The sequence below is a fragment of the Pelodiscus sinensis genome, chromosome 4, assembly GCF_049634645.1.
Source record: "Pelodiscus sinensis isolate JC-2024 chromosome 4, ASM4963464v1, whole genome shotgun sequence".
In the NCBI taxonomy this organism is placed as follows: domain Eukaryota; kingdom Metazoa; phylum Chordata; order Testudines; family Trionychidae; genus Pelodiscus; species Pelodiscus sinensis.
Window position 1 is genome coordinate 23,682,103 of NC_134714.1, and position 18,968 is coordinate 23,701,070.

Genomic DNA, 18,968 nt, shown 5'->3' on the forward strand with positions numbered 1-18,968 from the left:
TTACCCATTTTAACTTGTGCTAGAAGAGGTAGTGGAACAACTAAGAAGTAGAGCTGCTATTTGTTTTTCATTGCTATTTGCTAGAGTTAGGCAGCGGGTGCCACGTAAAGCCATTTGTTTATGTGCAGCGGAATGGCCTGGAAACCCACCACAGAGATCTTGATGAAACTTTTATGTTGGGTTCTCTGCAATCCTCGGCTGAAGGTTTCTGCTGCTGGCTGCCCTATTTCTTCCTCTGTGGTAGGACTCTTTCCTATGTCAGTCAGGGATAGCTGCAGAAGGCAGTATTACAGTATACACACTAGCAGCATATGAGCTCAGGCAGCATTAGGATGCCAACTCTAGCGGTGCTCTCTCTGCCCCTGTTTTCTCACTCCCAAGGGTATCAGCTAAAATCGCCATCACTGGAGGAAAATGTATTCAGTTCCATTGCCCTGTACCACTGTAATCAGGTTCTCATTTCCCCTACCCTCTCTAAGGGCCATACTCAACATGGCTAGTGCTATGACTGATGCCATGCTCCATCAGCCCAGAGCTGCAGTGGAAATGTAGTGCTTACAGTTTTGAAGAGCAAGGGGAGTACGTTCAGCATCTTAAGTTTTTATTTCTGGTGTGAACACACTGAAATAATGGTAAATTGTGTGTTGTATCTGCAGCTGCAACCATTGCAGCCATCAGAATCTCCCTCTCCACACCTGAGCCAGTGGACAGTGGCTGAGGACAATATGGAGAGGAGAAAGATGCAAGAAAAGGATAGGGACATTCCACAAGAGATGACTGTGCTTCTCAGGCAGCAAACAGAGATGCTTCAGACTCTGGTAGACCTGCAAGTTCAAAAGTCCCATGCTTGCCACCGTCCGCAGCCCATACACAACTCAGTATTGGGACCTCCCTATACACCTCCTCAACAGTCCGGGTTGCATAAGGAGTTCTTGCACTATCCCTGCCACAACACCCACAGCAGCACAAAAGAAAATAACAGCTTCACAGACATTGACCTGTGAAAGACAGTTTGGCTACGTCTACACTGGCATGATTTTCCGAAAATGCTTTTAACGGAAAAGTTTTCCGTTAAAAGCATTTTTGGAAAAACGCGTCTAGATTGGCAGGATGCTTTTCCGCAAAAGCCATTTTCGTGATCGGGGCTTTTTTGCAGAAAACAGTACTGTGCTGTCTACACTGGCCCTTTTGTGCAAAAGTCTTTCGGAAAAAGACTTTTGCCCGAACGGGAGCAGCATAGTATTTCCGGAAAAGCACTGACAATCTTACATGAGATCGTCAGTGCTTTTCCGGAAATTCAAGCGGCCAGTGTAGACAGCTGGCAAGTTTTTCCGGAAAAGCGGCTGATTTTCCGGAAAAACTTGCCAGTCTAGACACAGCCTTTGTGTATATGAACTAGAAATGAAAAAGATTGTTCTTTCCCCATCATAAGTTCTGTTCCCTTAATAAATTAAGAGCGAATTATTTTTTATTTACCTAGTTTGTTTTTACAGAATAAAATTCTATTTTTGGACCATAATTCTTCTATTTTATTTCACAATGGCTGGTGAGGAGCAGATCCGACAGCAATCAATTTCCTGTTACTGCACTGTCACAGAACAATAACATAATTCACAAATAATTTTAATAGGTGTATTGACAACGTTGGATTCTTACATACACAGTAATCACTACACGATTCATTCTGGGCCACAGAAGAGCAAGGCCAGGTAGAGCACATTACAGAAATACACTATACTCTGGCTCACTATTAAAATGGTCTTCCAAAGCCTCCCTGGGCCATTTAGCTCTATGTTGAATTCTTCTTATAGCCCCCTTAGATGTGGCTGTTCAAATTCAGCAGACAGCTGCTTCTCTTCCACCCTGCACCCCAGTGGAAATATTTTTCATTTTGCTTCACATATATTATGCAGAACACAGCAGGCAACTCTAGCCATTGGGATATTTTTCTCACTTAGGTGCAATCTTTTAAGTAAACAATGCCAATGACCCTTCAAATGAACCAACATGTATTCAACTGTCATTCTGCGCCTGCTGAGCCTGTAATTGAAGCATTCCTTTGTGCTGTCAAGCTGCAATGGTAATCTGCTGGTCAAGAAAGCAAGTCCCTGCTTGCAGTTTTCTGACTAGTTCTGTGTTCCTAAAGACACGTGTCATGTACCTTCCCAGCTCCACCTACAATGATGTTGGTAAAGCATCTCCAGTGATCCACCGGCACATGTACAACCATAGAAAAGTAGCCTCTCTCTTGATGTACTCTATGACAAGGTGCTAAAACAGGGATAAGTGTGTCATTTATTGCCTCAACATAGTTTAGAGACCCTCATTGCTGCAAAATCATTCACTATTTCCTGCACACCATCCAGAGTCACTGTTTGTACAGCAGGAGGTGATCAATGGCCCAGCACACATGAATGACAACACCCTCTGCTATGGATTTACACCAACAAGTGTATTCCGAAAACAGCAAACACAGATGCTTCAGACTCTGGCAGAGAAGCAAGTTCAAAAATGTCATACTTGCCACTGTCTGCAACCCCTCCACAACTCTGCATTGGGACCTCCCTATACATCTCCTCAACATTCCATGTAGCATAAGGAGTTGGTAGCAATCTGGCATTGCAGGTTTTCACACGGCAATCAACTCTCAGTGCAGCACTTGTTTTGGTGTCCCTGCACTGGAGGGCTGGGGCAAGTTCAACAAAGATCCAGGAATGAATATGGCCTTGCATGCAAAAGTTCTGTAGCCACTGCTTGTCATCCCAAACCTGCACAGCAATGCAATCTCACCAGTCAGTGCTTGTTTTTCCATGTCCAGAACCAGTGCTCCCCCATGTCCAGCTGCTACATGAATGCCATTGAATTGTTTCTTTCTATGACCCACTACAATCTCTCCTCCAAGGAATCATTATATTTCTTGGAGTTCCTTTTGTGGCTCTGCAAATACTGTAGGATCAGGTGCCCAGTGCTTGCAACATTCACAGCAATGGTGGACTATGAAGAGGGACATTTAGGTTTGTGAGACTTTCAAAATAAGGCATGAAATATTATGGGCTATGGATGAAATTATGGGATGGAGAACACCGTATTTTGGGAAACTGAACCATGTTCCCAGTCTCCCTTGCACAACTAGTTTTTGACCCATCCAGTATTGCTAGAAATTCCCAAAAGATCCTGCACTGGAATGTGGCAAGTTGCATAGTGGGATACCTACCTCTGCTGTACTGCATTCTGCACTGACACAAATACACCTCGTATACCACAAATATACGCACACTGACAGTTCAAGGAGCTAAGTGTGCACTAAGGAGGTTAACTAGTGGGTAATTTACTAGTCAACTAGTTGATAAAATTTCCATTGACTACTCAATGAGTCAATAGGCACTTCCACATTCCTCCTTCAAAATGTACAAGAGCCCCCACTGTGGCTCTTATATATTTCAAAGGAGGAATGTGGATCTCTGTCTGCAACCTGGGGCCAGCGGGAAGTCCTGCTGACTCTGGGTTCCACAAGGGCACTTACCTTTTGAAATGCACAAGAGTACACAGAGGGGCTCTTGCGCACTTCAAAGTAGAAGCACCCGCGTGGAGCCCAGAATCAGCGGGACTTCCCGCTGGTCCCAGGCTGCACATGGCATGCCAGCTTTGAAATGTATAAGAGTCCCCAACAGGGGCGCTTGTGCATTTCAAAGTGGAAGCACCCTCATGGAGCCTGGGATCAACAGGGGACTCAGAGTACCCCACTGACCCTGGGCTCCATGCTGCGCTACCTCTTTGAAATGCCACATGGAGTCAAGGGTCAGCTGGGGACTAATACCAGGCTCCATGGAAATGCCATGCGGAGCCTGGGGTCAGATGGGGACTAATCTCAGATTCTGCATGGCATTTCCCCAGAACCCGGGGCCAGCTCCTAGGCATCAGCTAGGGAAATGCCACAGGGAGCCCGGGGTCAGCTAGGGAGTCTCTAGCTGAACCCAGGCTCCATGCGGCACTGCTCTTTGAAATGCTGCCGCGGTGTTTCATAGGGGCAGTACTGCATATAACCCCGGGTCAGCTCCTTGCAGCACCGATGCTTCAAAACGCCTGAGCCTGGGGTTTTGAGGGGCTGAAGGCAGTGTACTGGCAGCAGCTGTATGCTTAGCTAACTTAGGTCAACATCATTTTTAAGTATAAACGTGGCCATGGCCTTTGAAGTTGTTAGCAAATGTGTCTTTCCTGCCTCTTGATTTTTCATCTTTTTCTAGATGCTTTAATGTAAGGAGTGTGTAAGAGGGTAATAGGTCCATTAAATTATTTTTCCTACCCAATTAATTTTCCTGGTTTTTGTTAATTATAAATAAAGAATATATACCATGCAATGAAGAACTATGAATGCATGTAAATAAATCCTGAATTAAAACACAGTGTTCTCTAGCATTAAGAGGGTATGCTCATCATGCCTTTGAGGAACTGGTGTATGGATTTTTTTCCCAGATGACTCTGTTAAGCAGAGAAGCATTTGTTGCCTGAATTAGGATATATTATTTTTAAAATAGTGTAATTACTCATGGTAAGCCAAGTACAACTGTAATCATGCAAAAAATGTAATAAAAATAGAACACCATGTTGGCAAAACATTAGGTTAGTTCCAAGATGTAGGTTACTCTGTTGCAGCAAGCAGGGTTTTTGAAAGCTTTTCTCCTTTAATATACCTCGGTTATTTTTGTAACAAAAAGAAGAAATGCCAGCGAGAGCCAGCATATAAAGTCAAGTCAAATAAGTGCAGTATTGCCAACTCACAATTTTATCTTCACCCCAGAAATGCTGGGATGGATTTTACCTATGTCATGAAAACATGATGAAAGGCATCAACTCATGAATTTCCTTTGATTCGATATGGTATCACCTCCTATTACTCTCAATGATGCTGAAGTGGTCCTCTTTCCCTACTGTCTACCTGTTTGTGGAAGTGAGGCTGCACTTAATAAAGATGGCTGCCACCTCCCACTGTTTTCAGTGAGAGTGAAGACACAATCACAGTCAGCATGGCTGCCTCTTGGTTCAGGAGGGTTTGACAGGACACAGACTCTGAGGAGCAGCACAGACACTGTCAAAGGTGAATGGAACAAATGAAAGAAGATGGGCCCGAGAGAAGAGGAGGCAATCTAGGAGTTACAGGAGAATGAGTTGCAGGGGATGTGAGGAGAAGGAGGGAGGAATAGGGACCAAGTGTCTGGGTTCAGAGAAGTGGGAGATAGGAGCGCTGCTCCGTCTTGGGAAGAGAAATAATAGGAGGAAGATTCAGGGAATTATTATTTCTTGCAAATGCTGACCCAGTCCCACAGTATGGTTAAGCACCATATCAGCATGATTCTCAAAACGATCACTCTGTATCTGACTTATCAGTCCCATCCTCAAGGAAACCTGCAACAATCCTTTCAAAATAAGAGCCTGGGAGCTTAAGTTCATAACTTGCTAAACACTAAAAATCATGGACTAAAGAGAGATACTGGGTTTATCACTTACACAGCTCCTCTTCTCATTTCCTTTCTATTAAACATCTATCAGGGATGATCGTTTTGGTGTTTGGTCCTGCCGTGAGGGCAGGGGACTGGACTTGATGATCTCTCGAGGCCCCTTCCAGTTCTAGTATTCTGATTCCATGATTCCAGCCCCTCCTTTCCTTCCCCTCTCCCCCCATGACTGGGAGGTTGTTAATGGGTCACTTCACTTTGAATGGTGCCTTGAAATAGGAGTCAACTACAGGCTAACAGTGGGGCCTAAAGCAGAGTTCTGTGTAAGCTCAAAATCTCCCCTCTCTCTCACCAACAGAAGTTGGTCCAGTAACAGATATTATGTCACCCATCTTATCTCTCTACTGAGACATTATCACTTACGAGTGAGGACTGGATGAATGGAATCTCCATCTGAGCAGCCAGGGAGATACATTTGTGTGTGCGTTTAAGGTAGACTTTTCAATCATGTCAGACACATTGACATAGGACTAGAGGGGAGTTAAAGTCAAAAGACAGCTTAAAACATTAACTGATTATTAAATCAAAAATGTAAGCCCCAGTCTTATGATTTTGGGTGATTTTGTTCTCTTGAAACTGGTAATACTATAGGTGGCATTTAGTCAGTGGTATTTTGCCCCTTGACATTATCAGGCTCCTGCACATTGGATCGTGTTACAGGCATAAGCTGTATTTACATTCAAAATCTTGTTCCTTTGACATTGATAGTTCTGCCGTTGACATTAAAGGAATTGGAAGTCAAGCCTAATTTTAGGAAGTGTCATATTTAACATATATTAAAAGTAAGTATGGTGATAATACAAGGCTCACTGTTCTAGAGCACACCCACATGGCAAGGCCCAGCATCTCAGCACTTCCACCTCTGTTTCCCCACACTGAGTTTTGGCCTACTCCAGCTGTTGAATTAGCTGGCTGCAGTGACCCACTAGCTATCAAAACTCAAAATAATTCCCCTTGTTTCAAACAATCCTTCCCAAAGGGTCTGTTTTCTCTCTTTTCTGCCCAATCTCTTTGCTCAGTTTTTGTCCTTCCTAGGCTGCTTACCAACTCCCCTCTCAATCCCCCCTCCCACCACTCCCCCTGCAGGTGTGTTTAGTTTGCTCCCTGTTCTTTCTTGAGGAGCCACTCCTAGGCTTCTCTACTTGGAATCTTCCACTGGCTGCTGCTTGCCATCTGCTCTGTTCTCCAGACAATTCTCCACTGCTGGGCTTCCTTTCTCTTAAGTCCAACATCTAGTGCAGTCAGATATAGCAGGGTAGGGCTCACTGAATAGGGCTGACTGGCCTAAGAACTCTGGGCTCTGAAAGGGGCAAGCTGCTCTGTTATGATGACAGTGTGATTTACATGCTAGCGCTTCTGCCACTATGTCATAGTGGATTCAAGTTCCAGATCAGGACCTGAGCTTATACTCAAAGCTGCAATGAAGTCCTATCAGAGTCTGTACTATTGTTACATTACACTAGCAGCTGGGGAGTCCATCTTTGTATCAGGACCTTATTTTGCTATACACTTTACAGACAAAGTTAGAGACAGTCCCTGACTTGAAGAGTAGATAATCTAAACAGATAAAGCCAAATTATTAATTATTATTATATAGTTTGAGAATTGAGGCTGTTTCTACATAGCACAAAGCATTTTTAGATCATTTCCAAATAAAAGAAACAGAAAAAAAATTGGTTTTCATGTATTTTAAAGTGTGTTATATTTTGAAAATGCTTCTACAAAACGTCCTATGATGGCATTTGGATACCAGTAATGGGTGTCCTACAAAAAAAGGGTGGATGTACAGATATTGTCAACATGATAATTTAAAACAAAATTACCACCAAAATTGGTAAATGAATAAGTACTGTTCTCACTACAAATCCGTATTTTTGGGGAAATATGAATAATGAGGCCACTTAAAAATAGTGGATCATTAAATATTCTTCCAGAACTTCTAAATGCTATAGCTCCAGTGTTTATTCTTCCAGTACTTTGCAAGAACAGAAGGGGGAATTACGGAAGCGCCTATCCTACACTACCCACAAACTGGAAATGCTTGAAACAGAATTTGATTCTACACGCCAGTACCTTGAAATTGAATTGAGACGTGCTCAGGAAGAACTTGAAAAAGTAACTGAAAAATTGAGAAGGTGAGTAATTTTTAAAATGAATAAATTGCATTAATATATAAACTATTTTGCTTAATATATAGATATGCACTCCATGCATTATAAAACATGCTTATAGTACACATTACACACACACAGGTTACATACCATACACATATACATGTTATGTACACTTTATTTAATTAATGCCATATACATCTACTATATATTTGAGAGAATTTGTCTATGAGTGAGTGAGTTTGTCTGTCCATCTGTTCAAAGATTCCTCCTAACCAAATTTGGTATGCACCTTCCTCTTATAACTTAAAAGCAAGGATTTGGTTGTACCAAGAAAATGGGATATACCTGGAATGGAACTGCTTCTCATAAAACTATACAGAAGAGAGACAATCACCAGGCAGGTGATAGGGGCTGGCTTGAGGTGCCCCCTTTTCAGGACTGCCCCAAGCCACCCTCTCCCCTCTTCCACCCAAGGTGTCTTTTAAGAAGGGCAGGGAGAATGGAAGCTCCCTCCTTTGATTCACACGGGAACATTTCTGGCAGTTCTCCCAGGTGAAAGTGCACGGTTTGCTGCACTCCTCACTCTGGCTGGGAAGCTCAGAGGGCAGACAAACCCGGACCTGCCCCAGTTGAGAAAGACAAGCACCACCCCTCCTCTGGCTGTGCCTTCTGGAGCTGCAGTGGCCATGGAGAGATGTTTCTCACCTGGCTCCAAGTTGCTGGGGGGAAAGAGAGTGTGTGTGTGGGGGGGGGTTCTCCTCTCTCCCCAGGGCAGCCTGCATACCAAACGCCTCATCCCCAGCCCCAGCATTTTGTTTTCCAAAAAACAAAAATTAATTGAGTTAAGGATCTAAGCAACGCCAGAAAAATCTTCTAGTTTTCTAGATATAGAAATATGTAGTCTGTGTTATGTATGGATATTCAAATTTTCTTAAGTCCGGTGTAAATATATTGACAGTAGTTGAATTATTCTGCATTTACACTGGTGTAAGATCAGAATTAGGCCAAAGTGTATGTTCAGCGTATGAAATGATATACAGTTTCATATCATGGTGTGGTAAAACAGGTTACATTTATGTCCAAAATGTAGGACATGATACAAAAAGCCTTCTATTTAAAAGTAATACAAACGGTGCAGAAAAAAAGGCACAGAGCTATTCAAAATGTAGGACCCACTTAATATAAATAATAATGTAGTCTGCATTGATATTAAAGGGAGCATGCTCTTGCTTTAAGTGCATACATGACTCTTAATATTGTTAATTTTGAAAAACTCTGAACCAAAAGATTCATTTATTCATGCTAAAAAAAAAAAAAAAACCAGTTGAACACATCCTGAAGGCATTATCATCATGTAGAGGAAAATGGACAGTTCATCACGCCTAAAGCAGGTAACAAGAGTACCTTTCCAAGTTGAAACAGAACTCTTCCATAACATTTCTTAATTGGTCTGTAGCATTAATATAAGTGATAACATATAATTGCTATAAATAAAGACTTGTAACAAGAAATCTTGTTAGCATGTGTTTAACACATGCTTTCCTGAATCAAGGCCTATATTTGAGATACAGTATGTACCACTTTACATGATTTTCCTGTCTACAGTCTCCTACATAGGCTGTCAGCTCCTCCACACTGCATATCTGTCAACAACACATTTCTACCCTCTCTTCCTATCATTTCACTTATCAGAGCAGTTCAAAGTACTGCCATTCTCTGTGCAGTATTCTTCAAATTCTTTCACATTGTTTTCCAGTAAATTGTAATGTTAACCACCTGTGTGACTGTACATTAAATTACTTTTTCTGAAGAAGTACAAGTGAGAGGGTCAGGTATAGAATAGGGAATATTTGTCAATTTCTGGATTTGAAATAATGTTTTACTTCAAGCATATCCTGCTTAAAGTATAATTTAGATATTTAAGTCATGTTTTTAAAAAGCACATGAAATGCGTATTCAGACGGGAAATTAATCTGAAATGCTACATTTTGATGTGACTTTTAAAAGAGCATACAGGTAACTCATTCACTATACTCAAATATTTATAGGAACATGTCTCTGTATTTAAGTATAACTATCTTCTGCCATAAAACCCACCTCACATTTGCTCCTTTTCTCTCCCATCTCTGCTTATTTATAGTACAGATTGACTTTCTCTAATCTGGCACTCTCTGGTCTGGCAACTTCCGCAGTCTGGCATGATTTTAGTTAGCTGAATACCCATTTATTGTGGGTGTGGCCAAGTTTCCTGCGGTCTGATCAAGTTTGTTTACAGCCACCAGTCCTGGCTTTCAGTGTTCTGTGCTGTTATTTAGCTCTAATTTACCGCAAAATGTCTTCTAAGAGCCCAGTAAAAAGTGGAAGCGCTGATGATGATGCTAAGCCTACGTATGTTTTTTATACTTTACTTATTTCTTTGTGCCAATATAGTAAAATTGTGTAAGAACACCAACGTTTTGTCATGAAGAGAGCTAATAAGCCTTGGTTAGGCATAGGCTTATATGGAGAATATCAGTACAGTCATACATTATTAAGCATCATTGCAAGTGTTGTTCCATTAATTCACCTTGGCGAGATAAAAATAGAGACATCCACTCACTACAATATTGACCTCCCATAGTTCAGTAAATTGTCTGGTTCAACACCAGTCAGGTCCCAAGGGTGCCAGACTAGATAGGGTCAACCTGTATATATTTGGCTCTGAGACGGAGCCCTATAAAAAGGCTAATCATGCAGTCAGTGGGAGTGATGCCAGAGTAAAAATAACAATCAGGCATAGAGAGTGATTGTTTACATAGGAAGGGCTTGATTTTCTGAAGTGCTGAGCACCCAGTACTTCAGTGCAGGTTACTGAGCAGATCCAATGCTTGTTTAATGAAGAGACTGCTGGTGACATTGGTGCATAATGGAACAGGTTCAGTGGATGCTGTGGATGTTCAGAAACTCTGAAAATCAGGCCCATAAAGTGTTCCATTCATTGCAAAGAATGTTATCAGTGGAAAGTATTAAAATCAAATGAATATAAGTGTTTTTCTAATACTCTGATTGGTTGTTGTTTTGTATTATGAAGAAAATTTATGCAAAAAAAAATTGTGTTCCAGGCAGGTGATTTTTCCTCCGAAGACTTATGTGGGAAGCCCAAAATACTATACAAGGTGAGCTTTAAAAATTGTTTCTATTGAGAATAGGAAAACCATTAAAAAAAATATGGTGAGATAAACACCTAGGCTATGTCTACAGTGCTGGGGGTTTTTTTGGAAAAAGGTACACAAATTGCAAACCACAATTTGTGTACATTTTTCTGATTCTTTTTTCAGAAGAGGCTTTTCTGACATTTGTCCTGTCTACATGGGGCCAAATGTTGGGAAAACCTCCTCTTTCAGAAGAGCCCTTATTCCTCCTAAAATGAGGAATACAGGGCTTCCGAAAGAGCATGTCTGCTCATCTGAAAAAAAATTTGGAAGAGCAGATGCGTTCCCTGGACGCGGCTGAGTTTTTCCAGGATATCTCCATTGTGTAGACATAGCCCTGGTTTCCCCCAAACTGGAAAAAGATAACATTTTAAACAAAAATATGATCTAAAAGAGTGTCAGCAAATATAGCCATCTGAAGATCAGTGTGTAAAAACAGTAAGAGCAACATTTAACACCAAGAATGTATCTCCCACGTTGTTCATTTCAAAAGGACGAGAAAGGTAAATGCAAACAACTACATTAGATAAGCAGAGAGTAACATGGTCCCACTTGTACAGTAAAAAACATTTCTGTCCTTGTACTGCTGCTGTGAGCAGAGTTCCCCTTAGAGGCTGGACACACCATTAGCCATTGCTTTTCTACTCTTTACCAAAAGCTTCCCACCCACCCCTTTTATTTAAACTACAGTAAAGCCAAAACAAATTGTATTTTTGTTTATTTGTTTTAAATACATCTTTCTCTTATTTAGGGAGGGCACATTAAGATGACGTGATATCATTCTGCAAAGGATTAGGATTTTCAAAGCACATCATGTTGACCTAAACTGTTCCTAATGAATTCAGTGCTAAAACTCCCATTGACATCAGAGGGCAGAATTTGACCAAATGCAGAACAATTTTGAAATTCCCACCCTTAAACCATAGTTCTGCTTTGAAAAGTGACTGAGATGGCTTTGTGCCGTTCTGTGTTCCTCACAATGATTTCCATTTCATAGAATCATTGCAATGGAGGACTGTAAGGGACCTCGAGAAGTCATTAAATCCAGTCCCCTGTGCTGTTGCAGACACAAGTAAACCTAGAAAGTCCTGAAAACTCAACCTGGGTTCAAAGAGCCCTGCTGCAATTGTCTTTTCTTTTGCACCCCAACAAGAAATAAAGATTCTGCTGGTCAAATGAGGTCTCTACCCATGCCTGTAGAAATCTACTGTCTTCAAATTATGCCTTCAGTAACCAATGTGCAAAACCCATTGTCTCCCATTGGAGAATTTAGAGTAGAAGTCTGTTGATGTACAAGGAGTAAAATCCACTTAAACGTATGTGTTTAAGTGCTTTGCTATAGAGGGATGGACTTCAGGATGTATTTAAGTGGGCTCCTGAACAGAGGCCTCACAGCTGTGTTAGCTCTGCAGTGCTAGTAGGAGAAAAAACATCTTGTTTTTGTAAGAAAGTAGATAAATCTTTAGAGTTCAGACAAGGAACAAACCTGCTGAATAATAAAAAGTGACATTTGTACAGTCACTCTTTAAAGCAGAACCGCTATCTAGGCAAAATTCCCTCCCATGCAGAGAACCAGCAGAACAAGGCCTATGCTCCATTTAACCAACATTTTGAGGTCACAGTGCACAGATTTCGTATGAATTCTCTGCACAGGGATGAATTTTACCATGCAAGTAGAAGGTATTTGCTGCCACATTAGATTACACATATATTTAATGGTAGTGATTTTCTTAATTTTTTTCTTAGACCCTGAGAAACATGTGCTTAATGTTAAGCATATGAGCAGCTGTACTGCATGCATGTACACAACCACACATGGAGAACAGGGGTGTCATACAATTTGAATTTACTATAGTACACAGAGGAGGCACCAAATATATAATAAATTAACAGGGCCACATCAAATAATTCATTCTTTGTAAAAGGCAATTCATAGCTCAATCAACTCAGTTACCACTGAAATATACAAAGCTGCCAGATTTACAATTTAAAAATCTTGGACGCGGCAAAATTCAAACAATATGGGTAAATGTTTTTTTCTGCAAGTGGGGCTCTGTTACCATTTGTTCATTTGCTCATTGCAGCTCAGATTAATTTTCCCTACTCCTGCTTTATTTTTAAAGGTATTGCCAAAAGATTTTATTTAATTTTATTACATTCTTTTCCTTTCATACTTGTAATGCTTTTTTCCATATATTTCTGAGTCCATTTCCCCTTCCCCTTTCACAGTACTGACACTTATTTTGGCCCCATGGGTCTTTTATTTTTCCAGTTTGGGTTTTGTGTGTACATGTGTTTATCTACTTTATTTTTATTACCTTTGCATACATTTCTCAATAGAAACACTTTCTGAAGCTCAGCTCCTTCTATATTGTGGAGACTTATTCATAGAAACAGAGAGCTGGAAGAGACCTTGAGAGGTCATCTAATCCAGCCCTCTTCTCCAAGGCAGGATCAAGTTACCTACATTACCCAGAGAGGTGTTTGTCTAACCTCTTGTTTAAAACCTTCAGCGATGAGGATTCCACTGCCTCACTTAAAAGCTTATTCCAGGGTTTGATTATGCTTCTACATATTTGGAAAATCTCCTTTGATGAAGGTTAAGCCAATTACTTCTTGTCCTACCTTCTATGGACATAGAGAACGTATGTGAACACTGTTATTAGATTCCCTCACCCCATCTTCTTTTCTCAAGACTAATCATGCCCAGTATATTTCTCATTTTCTTATCAATCATGCTTTCTAAACCTTATATCATTTTGGTATCTCTTCCTCTGGGCACCCTTCAGTTTGTCTCCATCTTTTCTTAAGTGTAGTGCCCAGAACTGGACATATACTCCGGCTGAGACTTCACCTGTGTCAAATAAAGCAGGACAGTGACCTCCTGTGTCCTACACACAACACTCTGTTAAGACACCCTGCAATTATATTAGCCTTTTTTCACAATTGTATTATAATTTTCTCAAACAATTTGTGATTCACTGTAATTCCAGACACTTTTTAGAGGCACTACCAACTAGCCAATTATTCTTCTTGCTGGAGTTGTGCATTTGATTTTTCCTTCCTAAGTGCAGTATTCTACATCTTATTGAATTGCATCTTGTTTATTTTAGACTAGTTCTCATTGGTTGTTTTGAATTCTAATCCTGTCCTCTAAAGTGCTTACAATCCCTTCCAGTGTGGTGTCATCCATAGAGTCTATAACCATAATCTCCATTCCATTATCCAAGTCATGAGTAAAAATATATAGACCAAGGGCAGACCTCTGCAAACTCACCACTGGACACATTCCTCCCCCCTCTGCCCCAGTTAGATAATTACTCTGGTCTTACCACCAGTTATGCACCTTTCTTATAGTAATTTTATCTAGACCACATTTCCCTAACATGCTTATGAGAAACTCATGTGGGACTGTCAAACACCTTACTAAAGTCAAAATGTCTCATCTATTGCTTTCCCCCATGCACCAATCCTGCAAAAGGAGGAAAGTAAAGTGGTTTGGTATGATTTGTTCTTGACAAATCCATGTTGACTATTGTTTATTACCTCTCGGTCAGGGGTGGGCAATCTCAGGTTGCTTGGATCCAGCCCCCAAGGCTCATCCTCCCCCTTCCTCCAACAGGCTCTCCAGCCCTCCAGATGTCCCACTGTGGGGCTGGAATGCACACAAAAAAAATCTATTAGGCTGGGCCTTCTTGGCTCTGGTGTACGAGGGGAAAGTGGGGAGTATCTTTCTCCTTCTCAGTCAGGGGCCACTTCTCACTTGTGTGCAGCCCTTGACTGATTTTTCTGTGTGTCAGTGGCCCCTGACCCAAAAAAGTTTCCTCATTTCTGCTCTAGGTGTTGACAAAATGATTGGTTAATCATTTGTTCTGGTATCTTTCTAGGTATCACAGTTAGAGCCAAACTGAATGGGTATGAAGTGGGGAGTCAGAGTAGGAGAAGCAGGGAGTCATGGCACATTCCTACTACACCCCAGAGTGGGGACACTGTCAGAGGGGTAGAGTTTAAGGTTACAAGGAACCACCAGATCATATAGGGCTAGTCTACACAGAAACCGCTACCTCAGCACAGTGACGTCACTCAGCAGTGCTGCTGTAGCACTTCCATGAAGGAGATCCCCTCCTGTCAGAGTAAGTAATCCACCTTCCCACAAGGTGGCAACTTGGCTGAAAGCAGGGCCACTACCAGGCAGGGGCAAAGAGGGCAGCTGCGTTGGGGCCAGTGATTTAAAAGGATCTGGAGCTCTTGGCAGAGGCAGTAGCCGTAGTCCTGGACAGTGCACTCCAGGCAGCGCTAAAGGGTTGGGCTGAGGGAAGCTAGCCCCCAGCCCAGCCCTTCTTCACGAGATCCCACCCCTTCAGGAGGCCTGGAGAGGCCTCCCTGCGCCAAACAAAGTCTGTCCCTAAATTCTCCTGACAGTCTAGCATAGCTTGCCTCAGGGGGTTAGGTTAGTGTAAGTGCATCATCAGAGATGTGAATTCCTAGTGCAGACCAGGCCCTATTCTGACCTTTTATATCACAGGCCACTAACGCTACCAAGCATCCACCCTCAGCCCAAGAACCAAAACTGGTCCAAAATATTACAGCCCACAGGAGAATATTGTGTGCCACAGGGAAAGTTGTGTTAATGGGATTGATCCTGTGCTCTTTGAAGTCAATAGCAAAACAGTGTAGATTCAAGTCTGTGCTGTCTTAGGAGCAAAGCCAGAGAGATCAGCTACTCTCCATGACATGCCCCCAGCTGAACACCATAGATAAATAATGAATTATAGAAGCATCAGCTTGTGTTCTATACGCGCAACTTTCCTCAATTTTTGGGGAAGAAGGAATCTTGCGCAAAAGGGGATTTTTGTGCAAAAAGGCACCATCTACACAGTGCTTTTTTGCACCAAAACCTCTTCCATAAAAAGGATCGGAAGATAATATGCAAATGAGAGTGTGAGATATGCAAATTAGCACTCTATTTGCATTTTCTCTTCTGGAAAAAGTTCGTAGTGTAGCCATAGCTTACGAGGGTGAAGTTCACCTCTGGACACTGTGCCAGCAAATAGCATGCACAGCATCTTAGCCTCCTTTAGGGTCTCAAAATAGGGCTTAAAGGCCTTCCGTTGACAATTCCCCCTCACCTTTGCAGTGGGAATTTCCTTACAGAGAAGACCTCCTTTTTCCATGGCTTTACTAGGGGCATAATTTTTCTCCACAAATCTGTATGACAGATCTTAACACCTAAATTCTATTCTCCCTGTGCTACAATCCCTAAATAATTCTGTGCACATAGGAAAAACATAGTCCCAGAATTATGATCCACTGGTGCAGTCTCTAATTGGAAGGATAATCTTCACAGCACAAAGCAATGTAAAAATATCTGAAATTCCACTCTATTTTTGTAAATCAGAGATAGGCCTGACTCTCCCTGCCCCCAACTCTGAGGCAGTTTGACTCCACAGTTCAGTCCTCATTTCCCATATCTCTTTAATTGGTCAAACCAAAACCATTGTTTCTAGGCCCTCTGTACTTTGGGGCAGCTCAATTCAGATGCAGATCTCTCTGCCCAGTTGTTCACTAGATCCAAGTTCACTATTAACACTCTGGTCATCTGAAGAAGTGGGCCCATGAAAGCTCATGATACCATCTACATGTTTTGTTAGTCTTTAAAGTGCTATAAGACCAGTGCTTTTTTTATGAAGCTACACCCCAGGATGGCATACCAGCACCTATTTCCCCATCTTACTTGAATTGAATGGGATTCCTCTCTGGCATACCAGCACCTATTTCCTGTTTCCTGGGGTGGTTTGGCTCCCAATGGAAGCCCACCCATGACACACTTCTATTAAAGGGGCCGCGATCCCATTTCGGCCCCTGGCACAGCTTCCCCCCCGCCACACTTCTTACAAAAAAAAGCACTGTACCAGACTATTTGTTGTTTTTTAAGTTTTTCCTGTTACAGACTAACTCAGCTTCCCCTCTGAAGGTCTAGTAAGATCAGGGTCTAAGGCATAAGCTGTAAGGTTGAAGCCTATGCAACAGTGGTCAAGACTTTGCTAATATAAAGCAAAGTTAAGCTACGAGCAAGAAGCAGGTCCTGTTCACAGAATTTAGCACGAACAGGGTTGATATGGCAGGAACACTTATACCTAATTGATACTAGGCACAGGCCATAATCACATTCCTGAGGGATGGTAACAGAACACCTCATTAAGAAACATCTTGGTACCAACACACTACCCATGATAACAGGGACATACCAACCCAGGTTTAGGACAGGGTTTAAAATGACAGCATGATAGATAGAAATGTTTTGATCAAACCTCCATGTACAAGGTAATGAGTAGTATCTAAGTACATCAGAGGGTGGCAACGTAATATATCAGAAATGATGTGCAAGTTCTTTTAATCTGTGCATAAAAATATATATTAGAGGAGCCATCCTTGTTCAGCCTAGGGCATGATGGGAAATCCCACTGATTAAGTCCATTGTCAGGGTGCATGTATGTATTAGCAGAAATGCAGACATCTGATCTGGGGAGCTGGAGATAGTTTTGTTTGACAATAAACCTGGCTTGGATGCCTTTGTCCCTTATCTGATTTTGTAGTCTTTGGGAGTTCTCTCAGAGTCTGCCGAACTGGATTCCTGTGCAGAGCCAGTGCAACATTTAGGGATAACACATGTAACCAAATGGTTATCATTGGACAGAGCAAGATATCTGCCGGGACTCCACACGGGTAACTTCTGACCACAACAGGCTCCATTGCCTAATACATCTTAGTGAGGAAAACTTCAGGTCTGTTCCCATGAGATATCCAAGGCAGGGATATGGGAGGCATTTAGATAAATTCTTCAAACTGAACAGTAAATTGACAATGGCCCCTACCTGAATATAGAAGTGCATACTGATGGGCTGTTATGTGCTTGTGTAACAGGACACCACCATTCCTTAGGGTGTGGAAAAATGAAGCCAAGTTACTATTATTTTACTAATGGCTGATGTCTCCTATAGAGCAGATTCTAGGCAGCTTGTCTCCTAGAACACTTAAGTTACCAATGAGACAGCTTGGAGAAGTTGACAAACTTTCTTGAGTATGTAACGTCTGAATGAATAGAAAGCTTCTGTTTCCTGGGTCTCAACCCATCCTGTTATGTTAATAAAAACGTCTATCCCTCCTTTTCAGGGCAAAGCTTTGTTCCCTGCACCAAGCCTAAGACAATGGGGCCTAGCAGGAGAAGGAATTATCTTAAAGACATCCAGTGACAATTTATGTGGCTGTACCTGCAGTCTCAAAACATGCAGTAGCTTCACTCCTTAGCTTGTGGGATTGGTTAGTGAATTCACATAGTTCTTAATCTACAGAGCATGGCTGTCCTCCAACTCTATCACCACAATTCCTAAGCATGGTGTACAGAATACGGTCTCTTTGTGTGGGTTCCTACATCTTGGTGTTCCATGCATACTTGTGAAGGGGCATGTCACTGGCTTTAGTGCATTTAGAGTTTCTGGAACAATTTGCTTCTAATTATTGGCAGCATGTAAATATGACAAAGTGGTCTTCCCTGGAAGTGGATGGTAAAAGTATTTGTAAAGCCTTGGACTTTAAAATCCTAATAATTAATAGGCAGCAGAAATGAAAAGTAAATATACTTTAATATTAATGGGAGCCTGTATTTATTCTGAAGTGCAAAAATACAGCTAAAAATATGCAAACATCTAATTACATTACATCATTTTTGTTTTAGGATACAAAACAATTATCTAGCCTTACAAAGAATTAATCAGGACTTAGAAGATAAACTTTACAGGATGGTAAGTTATTTTTAATTTTAAATATATGTTTATGTATCGTAAGCTACAGGGACAAAGGGCTGTGTAAACGGTATGATTAGACTTGTGCTGTACACAGGGGTATACTAAACTAGGGTGTATGACTTTATAAATATGCTGATACAGCCACATAGCTGGTGTACATCTGTATTGTTCTACTAATTTCAATGAAGATATGTCAGTTTATATTGGTTGATGATCTGGCTCAACAATCTTGTCTTTAAAAGAATTATTTTTCCTTAGACTTGCAATATGTAGGTTTTAATTAAGAAAAGATTTAAATGAGGCAATCCAAATTATCAAACTGAAGAATATTTCATGCTTCTTTGG

At 41.4% G+C, this 18,968-nt stretch overlaps 1 protein-coding gene across 1 annotated transcript in view; it reads left to right on the forward strand.

Annotated features, from left to right (window-relative positions):
• Positions 1–18,968, forward strand: part of BEGAIN (brain enriched guanylate kinase associated) — a 118,425-nt gene that overhangs the window by 12,845 nt on the left and 86,612 nt on the right. The window contains exons 2-3 of the mRNA XM_075926563.1: positions 7,487–7,648; positions 18,554–18,620. Coding sequence (XP_075782678.1) covers positions 7,551–7,648; positions 18,554–18,620 — 165 coding nt within the window. The 5' untranslated portion in view covers positions 7,487–7,550. The remainder of the gene's footprint in view (positions 1–7,486; positions 7,649–18,553; positions 18,621–18,968) is intronic.